The following is an 11,247-nucleotide window of genomic DNA, read 5'->3' as shown; positions in this document are numbered from 1 at the left end:
TAAATAAGTACATTAACAATTCATAAAGCAAACACTCATCTAACCAAGAAGGAGACATTATGTCTTTAGAAGCCCTGAATGTCCCCCTCCCATATTATAACCCCTTTCCTCTAAACCTAATTACTGGTATGCTTGTTACAATAACTATCTCTTGTTTAGTCCTTTTAAGAATGCCTCCCTACATGCTATGGTTTATTTTGCTTGCTTCTGAACTCTTATGTAAATAAAATCAAACATTATGTATTCTTCTGTCTTCTTTCATTTATCCTCAATCAGAGGATTTTCCCCCATTGATTTATTATTTAAAATATGGAATGTTTCACAAATTTGCGTGTCATCCTTGCGGAGGGGCCATGCTAATCTCTGTATCGTTCTAATTTTAGTATATGTGCTGCCAAAGCAAGCATTCCCCATTGATTTTTTTAGAGAGTGGAAGGGAGGGAAAGAAAGAGAGAAATATTGATGTTAGAGAAACACATGGATTGGTTGCCTCCTACATGGCACTAGGGATTGAATCTGTAACCCAGGAACATGCCCTGGACTGGGAATCAAAACCATGACCCCCCTCGCTCTAACCACTGATCACACCAGCCAAGGCTCTTCTGTCTTCTTTTAATCAACATTTATTTTTTTAAGATTCAACCAGTTTGCCCTATCAGCCGTGGGCAAACTACGGCCCGCGGGCCGGATCCGGCTGTTCTATCCGGTTCTCTTGCTCTCCCCTCCACTCCTTTACTTTGAATTTATATTAGTTCACACAAACACTCCATCCATGCTTTTGTTCCGGCCCTCCGGTCCAGTTTAAGAACCCATTGTGGCCCTCGAGTCAAAAAGTTTGCCCACCCCTGCAGCTGGTTTGGCTCAGTGGATAGAGCATTGGCCTGCGGACCGAAGGGTCCCAGGTTCGATTCTGGTTAAGGGCATGTACCCGGCCCAGGCCTTGGTCAGGGCTCCTCCAGGAGGCAACCAATGGATCACATCGATATTTCTCTCTTTCCCTCTCTCTTCTACTCCAGAAATCAATGGAAAAATATCCTTGGGTGAGGATTAAAAGAAAAGGATTCAACCATTTTTGATGTGTGAATATGGTTATCCATTCTATTGTTAATGAGCATCAGTGTTGTTTCTAGTTTTGGGCTATTATGAAACTGCTAGGTTACAAAGTGCCTATTTTCTAGATATTGTCAAACTGGCTTTCCAAGTGATTGTACCAATCTGTGGTCCCTTCAGCAAAGTGTAACAGTTGTTGTTTCTCCTGTTTTCTTCAAGAGAGTCTTCTCTATTTGGTTTTCAACATTTTGCTTACTTGGGAAATCTATACAATGTATGAGGTTAATATACACTATTTTTCCTGTATTTATAAGTCAAAGAATTGTTAAAATAATATGTCAGCAAAGTCACTTACTAAACATAGCAAATAATCTCCATGTTGAGGACCACAATGTAATTTATGTGGATGAACATGTAGATGTTTTCATTTTAGTTGGCTTTTCAAAGGAAAATAGGATCTGGACATATAGAAGGGAGGGAACAAGTAGAAAAAGAATTTAAAATAAATTTTAAAAACCCACCATTGCTCCTTTCTAAAATCTTGTTAGTAAGAGTTGGTTGAGAAGAATTACTGGAAGCCAAATATAGCTTAATATATTAAAAACACCAAAACCACCCACCACAACTTAGGGTCCCACCCTTCCTTTGAGGATTAAATGAGGCAATTCTTCCCCACCATTTTATTGAGATACAACTAACATACAATATTATTAGTTTAAGGCATCCAACATAATTATTTGATATATGTATATATTGCAAAATTATTTCCACAGTAAATCTAGTTAACATCATTACCTCATATAGTTACAATTTTTTCCTTGCAATGATAATTTTTAAGATGTACTCCCTTAGCAACTTCCTTTTTTTCTTTTCTCCCTTAGCAACTTTCAAATATGTAGTACAATACTATCATCTATAGTCACTATGCTGTAATTACATCCCCAGAACTTTTTATCTTATAATGCTTAAGTATGTACTTTCTGATCACCTTCACCCACCTCCTGCCCTCCCGCCCCCCAATCTGTTGTTTCTACTGTTAGGTGTTTTTCTTTTTCTTTTTAAAATTCCATTTATAAGATTACATATAAATGAGATAATTCCTGTTAATCCTCGCGTGAGGATATTGTTTTTCCCCACTGATTAATTTTAGAGAAAATGGGAGGGGGAGAGACAGAGAGAGAAACATCGATGTTAGAGACACATCTATTGGTTGCCTCCCCCACGCACCCCGACAGGGGCTGGGGATGGAGCCTGCAACCGAGGTATGAGGTTCGTGCCCTTTGACCGGAATCGAACTGGGGACCGAAGTCTGCGGGCCGACGCTCTATCCACTGAACCAAACTGGCTGGGGCATTGGCACTCTACTTTTGCAGTGTTATTATATATCTTGAAATGCAAACTAATTGCTTCTGATTGTCTTGTTTATATGATATCTCAATTCCTACAGTATCGGGTTGAGGAAAATCTTAAATCGCTATTTTGCAGGACTAGGGAAAACCTTGGAGAAAAACTAGGAGAGGAGGTGCGAGCGGCGGAACCTAAAGTGAGAGGACAGCAGGAACTGAAGAAGCGGAGGAGGGATTTCAAAACAGGACGAAGGTCGGTTGAGTTTACCCGGCGGACCGGAAGGACTGGAGAGAAGTCTCAGCACCATGGCCGGTCCTGTCAGCTTGCGAGAGCTTCTAATGGGAGCTTCAGCATGGAACAGCCCTGAAAGTACGGAGGGGTCCCCTCCAGAGGGCGGAGGGAGCGCGGCGAGCGGACCGGAGCCTCCTTGGCGAGAGGATGAGATCTGCGTGGTGGGAATCTTTGGCAAGACGGCTCTGCGACTGAATTCCGAGAAGTTCTCACTCGTGAACACGGTGTGCGACCGACAGGTCTTTCCCCTTTTTCGCCACCAAGATCCTGGGGACCCAGGGCCTGGAACCAGCACCGAGACTGTCGCCGCCGGGGAGGCTGGTGGAGCGGGCGACCCTGGGGCTGGGGCCGCGGATCCAGTTCGGGGAGGTGTAGCTGCCGCGGAAGGTAACCAAACTGGGCCAGGCTCTCAGGACTACAGCCTTCTGCAGGCCTATTACAACCAGGAAAGCAAAGTTCTCTATCTTCTTCTCACTTCCATCTGTGACAATTCCCAGCTTCTGCGGGCCTGTCGGGCCCTTCAGAGTGGGGAAGCTGGAGGTGGCCTCTCTTTACCTCATGCAGAAGCACACGAGTTCTGGAAACATCAAGAAAAACTGCAGTGCCTCAGTCTCCTTTACCTTTTCTCCGTCTGTCATATCCTGCTTTTGGTCCATCCCACTTGTTCCTTTGACATCACTTATGATCGAGTATTCAGAGCCCTGGATGGACTAAGACAGAAAGTACTGCCCCTCCTCAAAACAGCCATTAAGGATTGTCCAGTTGGCAAAGACTGGAAACTAAACTGCCGACCTTGCCCACCTAGACTTCTTTTCCTATTTCAACTCAATGGAGCCCTCAAAGTGGAACCCCCTCGGAACCAAGACCCAGCGCATCCAGACAAACCCAAGAAGCATTCTCCCAAAAGGAGACTGCAACATGCCCTGGAGGACCAGATTTATAGAATCTTTCGGAAGAGTCGTGTCTTGACTAACCAGAGTATCAACTGCCTCTTTACTGTGCCTGCCAACCAAGCTTTTGTGTACATAGTTCCAGGAAGCCAGGAGGAGGACCCAGTAGGCATGTTGCTGGACCAACTTAGGAGTCATTGTACTGTGAAGGATCCTGAATCTTTGCTGGTGCCTGCACCCCTTTCTGGTCCCAGGCGATACCAGGTGATGAGGCAACACATCCGCCAACAACTTTCTTTCCACGTCGATAGCAGCAGTTCCAGTTCTTCAGGGCAGCTAGTGGATTTCACTCTTCGGGAATTTCTGTGGCAGCATGTGGAGCTAGTCTTAAGCAAGAAAGGTTTTGACGACAGTGTGGGCAGGAACCCACAACCTTCTCATTTTGAACTTCCCACTTACCAGAAGTGGATCTCAGCAGCTTCAAAACTGTATGAAGTAGCTATTGATGGAAAAGAGGAGGATCTGGGGTCTCCCACTGGGGAGCTAACATCTAAGATTTTAAGCAGTATTAAAATCTTGGAAGGGTTTTTGGATATTGACACCAAATTCTCAGAAAACCGGTGCCAAAAAGCTTTACCCATGGCCCATAGTGCTTATCAGTCAAATTTGCCTCATAATTACACAATGACTGTCCATAAGAATCAACTGGCCCAGGCTCTGCGAGTGTACAGTCAACATGCTAGGGGCCCAGCCTTTCACAAATATGCCATGCAGTTACATGAGGACTGCTACAAGTTTTGGAGCAATGGCCATCAGCTCTGTGAAGAGAGGAGTTTAACTGATCAACACTGTGTACATAAATTTCACTCATTACCTAAATCAGGTAGATAAAGTTTTCTCAGCATTGTGAAATCAAAACTTTGAGCTGTCTTTTTATTCTGGTTTTAAGAGTGTTTGTTCACTGTGTATTGATATTTTTAAAAAGAACCCTACAGAAATGTAGGCACATTGTATTTTTTCTTTCCTTCTGTAAAAAAATAATCAGCTATGACTGCTAATTCTTTTATTTAGAAAATGAATTCTAGGAGATTAGTAAATGAGAAGTGTTAAATAATACAAAATCTCATATTAACATTTTTGGGGTTAGATGTTATAGAAGGCAAAATAAATTTGATTCTGCTTTCTGTGTGTATCAAATTAATAGTGACGCTTATATTTTTTAGGAGAAAAACCAGAGGCTGATAGAAATCCTCCTGTGCTATATCACAATAGCAGAGCTCGATCCACTGGGGCCTGTAACTGTGGAAGGAAACAAGCACCTCGAGATGATCCTTTTGATATCAAGGCAGCTAACTATGACTTTTATCAGGTAGACTCTGGATTTTTTTCTTGTTTCTTTGTCTTGCTTTCTTTTTATTCACTACCAACTGAATAAAAATACATATTTTCAGAAGTAAAATAACTAGAAAAGTAAATGTGACTATAGTGAGATGTAGACAAGGGAAAGTACTTGCTTACTCATTAATTGTTGATCACGCTTTTTAGAGTGAAGACTTATTTTAAATGAAAAATTCACAGGATTTTTTGTTTTTTCTTTCCTCTTTATAGCTTCTAGAAGAAAAATGTTGTGGAAAATTGGATCATATTAATTTTCCAATATTTGAACCAAGTACTCCAGATCCTGCTCCTGCCAAAAATGAATCTTCTCCTGCCCCTCCAGATACAGATGCTGATAAACTTAAAGAAAAAGAACCTCAAACCCAAGGAGAGAGCACAAGCCTGAGTTTAGCTTTGAGTTTAGGCCAATCCACAGATAGTTTAGGTACCTATCCAGCTGATCCACAAGCAGGAGGAGATAATCCAGAAGTCCATGGTCAAGGAGAAGTTAAAACTGAGAAGAGACCAAACTTGATTGATCGACAGGCATCCACAGTTGAGTATCTCCCAGGCATGCTGCATTCAAATTGCCCTAAAGGTCTCCTACCCAAATTCTCAAGCTGGTCTTTGGTTAAACTAGGCCCTGCTAAGTCTTACAACTTTCATACAGGTTTGGATCAACAGGGCTTCATTCCTGGAACAAACTATCTTATGCCTTGGGACATTGTCATCAGGACCAGAGCTGAAGATGAAGGAGACTTGGACACAAATTCTTGGCCTGCTCCAAATAAAGCTATTCCTGGAAAGAGGAGTGCAGTTGTAATGGGAAGAGGAAGACGGCGAGATGACATAGCTCGCGCATTTGTGGGCTTTGAATATGAAGACTCTCGAGGTCGGAGGTTTATGTGCTCAGGACCTGACAAAGTGATGAAAGTACTGGGAAGTGGACCAAAGGAATCAGCTTTAAAAGCCCTGAATAGTGATATGCCCTTGTATATTCTGTCATCATCTCAGGGTAGAGGACTAAAACCACATTATGCTCAACTTATGAGGCTTTTTGTTGTGGTTCCTGATGCTCCTTTGCAGATAATACTAATGCCTCAGGTAAGAAATACAACTCTGTCTTCAGAAAAAAAAAAAAATGCTGATGCTTATTTTTTGGTTTTTAACTTTATTTATTGAGCTCTAGCTGGGTGGCTCTGTTGGTTGGAGCATCATCCTTGGTACATCAAAAGATTGCAGGTTTGATTCCCACTCAAGACACATACTGTATCAACGTTTCTCTCTCTCTTTCTTCCTCTCTCTAAAATCCGTAAAAACATACCCTCAGCCCTAGCTGGTTTGGCTCAGTGGATAGAGCATTGGCCTGCAGACTGAAGGGTTTTGGGTTCGATTGCATTCAAGGGCACATGCCCAGGTTGCAGGCTTGAACTCCAGTAGGGGGCAAGCAGGAGGCAGCTGATCAATGATTCTCTCTCATCAATGATGTTTCTATCTCTCCCTCTCCCTTTCTCTCTGAAATAAATACGTATTTCAGAAACAATCAAAGCAAGCATCAGGCCTTGGCTGGGTAGCTTAGCTGGTTAGAGCATCATCCCAATATACCAAAGTTTGCACGTTTGATCTTCAGTCAGGACACATACAAGAAACAACCAATGAATGCATAAATAGGTAGAAAAACAAATCAACATTTCTTTATCCCTCTCTGTCTAAAATCAATCAATAATTTTTTTTTAATCTTCACCTGAGGATATATATTTTTTTCTCTTTTAAATATATTTTTATTGATTTCAGAGAGAAAGGGAGAGGGAGAGATAGAAACATGATAAGAGAGAATCATTGATTGGCTGCCTCCTGCATGCCTCCTACTGGGGATGGAGCCCACAACCTGGGCACGTGCCCTTGATTGGAATTGAACCTGGAACCCTTCAATCTTCAGGCCAACAGTCTATCCACTGAGCCAAATGGCCAGGGCTGTTTTGATTGTTTTTAAAAAGTACAGGATAATGTCAAAGTAATTATTTCATTAACCAGGACTTAATTTAGATACTTTTGCCCAGGCCGGCCGGCATGGCTCAGTTGGTAGAGCATTGTTCTGTGCACCAAAAGGTCACCAGTTTGATTCCCAGTCAGGCACATGTCCAGGTTGGGGCTCGATTCCCAGTTAGTGTGCTGATCAATGTTTCTCTTATACCAATGATTCTATTTCTCTCTCGCTCTCCCTTCCTCTCTCTCTAAAATCAATAAAAACAGCCCTATCCAGTTTTGCTCAGTGGCTAGAGCATCAGCCTACAGACTGAAGGGTCTCGGGTTCGATTCTGTAAAGGGCACATACCTGAGTTTCCGGCTCAATCCCCAGTGCTGGTCAGGGTGTGGGCAGGAAGCAAACAATTGGGATGTCTCTCACATCGATGCTTCTCTCTATCTCTATCTCTCCCTTCCACTCTCTCTAAAAATCAATGGGAAAAATATCCTCAGTGAGGATTAACAAAAACAAAACAAACAAACAACATTTTAAAAAAATGTTTAAATGTGTGTTCATCAGTTCATGCCATCAAGTCACATCGATTGGTTCAGAGGCAGAACTTGAAGTTAAAATCTGTAGAAAAGCAGGATAATATTTGAGCTTAAACAATGAAATATTGGAGTGTACTATTACTTACAAACCTATTGTTTATTTAGGCATTTATTTTCAGATGTTTCTTATTGAAAAATGTAAAAATAATTATATTACCTGTGTTTTTCAGGTTCAACCAGGCCCACCACCATGTCCAGTATTCTACCCAGAAAAACAAGAAATCACTCTCCCACCAGATGGCCTCTGGGTTTTGAGATTTCCTTATGCATATGTGACAGAGAGAGGACCTTGTTTCCCTCCAAAAGAAAACGTGCAATTAATGAGTTACAAGGTTCTCCGTGGGGTTCTTAAAGCAGTAACACAATAAGTGTGTTCCAGCCAGTTCAGTTCTATAATTCAGCTAGTTTTTGTTCAGAGGCAGAACTTGAAGTTAAAATCTGTAGAAAAGCAGGATAATATTTGAGCTTAAACAATGAAATATTGGAGTGTACTATTACTTACAAACCTATTGTTTATTTAGGCATTTATTTTCAGATGTTTCTGAAACATCAATGATGATTCTAATATGGTGTGTTTTATTTGGTATGTGTGTATTGTGTTTTCTTGAACCCAAAAATGTGTTTTGGTTACAGAAGATCAGTATTTGGACAATAATTGTTCTATTTCCTGATATTGTTGATATTTATTGTCAGTGAGGCTACAACTTCCTAATAAACATTGGTCATTCTAGAAAAGAATTTTAAAAATGTGGTTGATACTTCTGTTTTCTCTTGTTTCTGTTTCACTGCCCATAATTAAGTATGTTTCTATTAAAACTGAATGTTGCATAATCACGTTGAGCCAAAACTTTGTTTTGCTAAAATTGTGTTTTAACTGGGATTTTTCTTAAGATGCTGCTGCTGAAATTATCTTCAAAACAAGCCCTGTTGTTTGGTTCACAGTTCTTTTACCCGAGTTAAATTTGCTTCATAATTACACAATGACTGTGTAATTACACAATGATTCTTTTTTTCTTACCATTTTATTCTTGGACTGATGAAGTACCATATTGTAAATGAATGCTATCTGAGCTAAAGCTTTTTAATTCAAAATATTGACACACTCTCAGAGGGAAGGCAGGGGAAGATGGATGAGAGGGAGGTGATCAACCAAAGAACTTGTATGCATATATGCATAACCCATGGACACAGACTATAGATAGTGAAGGTGGGGGCAGGCTGGAGGGGGTTAATGGGGGGGGGGAAGGGGACATATGTAATACTTTCAACAATAAAGATTTTTTAAAAAAACCACAAAATATTAACACACTGTATTCTTTTTTTTTTAATCCTCACCCAATGATACGTTTTTATTGATTTTAGAGAGAGAGAAAGGGGGAGAGAGAGAGAAAAGTGATCAATTGCCTCCCCTATGCACCCAGACTCCAACCTTGGTGTATCTGGATAATGTTCTAATCAACTGAGCTATCTGGCCATGGCATGGAGTGCTTACTATTTATAGGACTAATATGATAAATCTTTTTGTAAAATAAATTGCATTATTCTAACTTTTAAAAATGGCTTTTCCTGTTGGTTTATTTTTTTTATGAAGTGTTTTTTTTTACTTTATTTTTTAAAATATATTTTTATTGATTTCAGAGATGAAGGGAGAGGGAGAGAGATAGAAACATCAATGATGAAAGAGATTCATTGATCGACTGCCTCCTGCACGCCTCCCACTGGCAATTGAGCCTGCAACCCGGGCATGTGCCCTTGACCGGAATCAAACCTGGGACCTTTCAGTCCACAGACTGACACTCTATCCACTGAACCAAACCAACCGTGGCTCCTGTTGGTTTATTTAAAGTTCGGTTCCCTTTAGTACTCAAACAGTGAATCTGTATCTTTGGAAAGAAAGAAGGAAAAGAAAGAAAAAAGGAAGAATTCCAAGGAACAGAAAACAAAAGTTGAAAAATTGGATTAGGGAAGCCTGATTTATAAAGATTACGGTAACTACTCTTTATTGAATGGCACACAATAATAATAACTACTTCATGCAAATCTACTAAGTAGATGTGTTAGATACTTTACTAAGTATTTTGTATACATTGCCTCTAATTCTCAAAACAGAGCAAAATGTTATCCTTATTTTATAGATCAGGAAATTAAACATTGAAGTGGTAAATAATCTGTTCAAGATCACATAGCTAGAGAGTAGCAAAGTTAGAATTTAAATTGAGGACTGATTTCAAAGCTATGTTCTGCCTTATTAGAAAATATAAGAATGAAACTGCATGTCAATTCCTTCAACTGAATATTTTAACTCTGGTCTTAAGATATATGAATGGGTGAGTTTTGAATGTCAGAAAAAATTAGGTGTGATACACCCAAAACATCTTAGTTTCTCTTAAGACTGAATCTTTGTTTTAAAATATATTTTATTGATTTTTTACAGAGAGGAAGGGAGAGGGATAGAAAGTTAGAAACATCGATGAGAGAGAAACATCAATCAGCTGCCTCCTACACACCTCCTATTGGGGATGAGCCCGCAACCAAGTTACATGCCCTTGACTGGAATCGAACCCGGGACCCTTCAGGCCTCAGGCTGATGCTCTATCCACTGAGCCAAACCAGTCAGGGCAAGACTGAATCTTTAAAACTATCTTTACATTCCTATATTCCTTCTTATTTTATATTTTCTCCTGTATAAAACTGTACTGTAATAGAGCGAAGCAAAAAAACAAACTACCATTTAAAAAAATTGGACAATTAACTTAATTATTGAGTGTTAGTTTTTCTAAAATGTTAATAATTCCTGTGTATCAGAGGGGTGGTTGTGAGGATTAAAGAAGTATATGTAAAGCTCCTAATAGAGGGGCACATAAATTCTTGATAATAATTATTTTAAATTCATTTTAAAGAGAGACTCATATTCTAATAGTTTGTGATGTGGTGAATAAGTCTTGGTTAGGTTTAGTCTTAGTTTTTGTCATCAGGTAAACAGTACCTAGTGCATGCCACTCGTGTGGTAAGCACCCATGGCATAGCAGTTTTGTAGACTTGGTTGGTACCTTTCCTCTTATATCTTCCTGTGGTCTTTTAAACTGGGTTTAGCGCTTTTTTTTTTATTTCACATATTTATTTCTTTTATTTATAGCTTATGGTCAATGCCAATCAACTCCATAAAGTGAAACATTATTAAAAAATTAAAGCATTATTATGCCAAAAGCATAAAAGCAGGTTCAGAGGCACACACGGCAGCAGGAGACCCAGCAGGCGCTTCCGAGGGCAGCGTGCTTGCTTTCCTCTTCACGGCCATGGCCACAGCCACGTCAGACACGAGAATGCCTTGGCCACCACTGTGTGTACATGTGAACCAAATTCGTCTCTAAAAATGTTTTTCACATCGCAACTATTGTTATTCTGATTCCTAAAGGTTAAAGCAGGTATTTTCAGGAAGAATTTAAAAGAATTATTACAAACTCAATCCTGCTGGTGCCCTCCCAGCCTTACTCCGGTCCGGGCGTCGTCACGTCTGGTTTTGCTGCTGAGGCTCCGGACCAGGCCTTCACCACCACTCCCACCTCTGCTTGCTCCTTCCGGCTCCAGGGGCAGCTCCCCGCTGGCTCCAGGCAGCATTTGGGCTGTGGCTGCACCTGCTTCCAATGTCCTGGCCTGGAACCCCGTCCCACAGGGGCCAAGGCTCAGGAACGCCCCCATAGTGATGAGACGTGGG

The 11,247-nt window shown here is 40.7% G+C and overlaps 1 protein-coding gene across 1 annotated transcript; it reads left to right on the top strand.

Moving 5' to 3' along the window:
• Positions 1 to 2,672: 2,672 nt before the first annotated feature.
• On the top strand, positions 2,673 to 8,815 carry SMG8 (SMG8 nonsense mediated mRNA decay factor). Its single transcript, XM_080680094.1, has 4 exons — positions 2,673 to 4,461; positions 4,802 to 4,947; positions 5,187 to 6,059; positions 7,703 to 8,815. The coding sequence occupies exons 1-4, from the start codon at positions 2,703 to 2,705 to the stop codon at positions 7,898 to 7,900; spliced, it is 2,976 nt and encodes a 991-aa protein (XP_080536220.1). The 5' UTR covers positions 2,673 to 2,702; the 3' UTR covers positions 7,901 to 8,815.
• Positions 8,816 to 11,247: the final 2,432 nt, after the last annotated feature.

Source organism: Plecotus auritus (genome assembly GCF_963455305.1).
Source record: "Plecotus auritus genome assembly, chromosome: 7".
Lineage (NCBI taxonomy): Eukaryota > Metazoa > Chordata > Mammalia > Chiroptera > Vespertilionidae > Plecotus > Plecotus auritus.
Note: the sequence above shows the minus strand (reverse complement) of the source record. Positions and strands in the feature narration are given on the sequence as shown.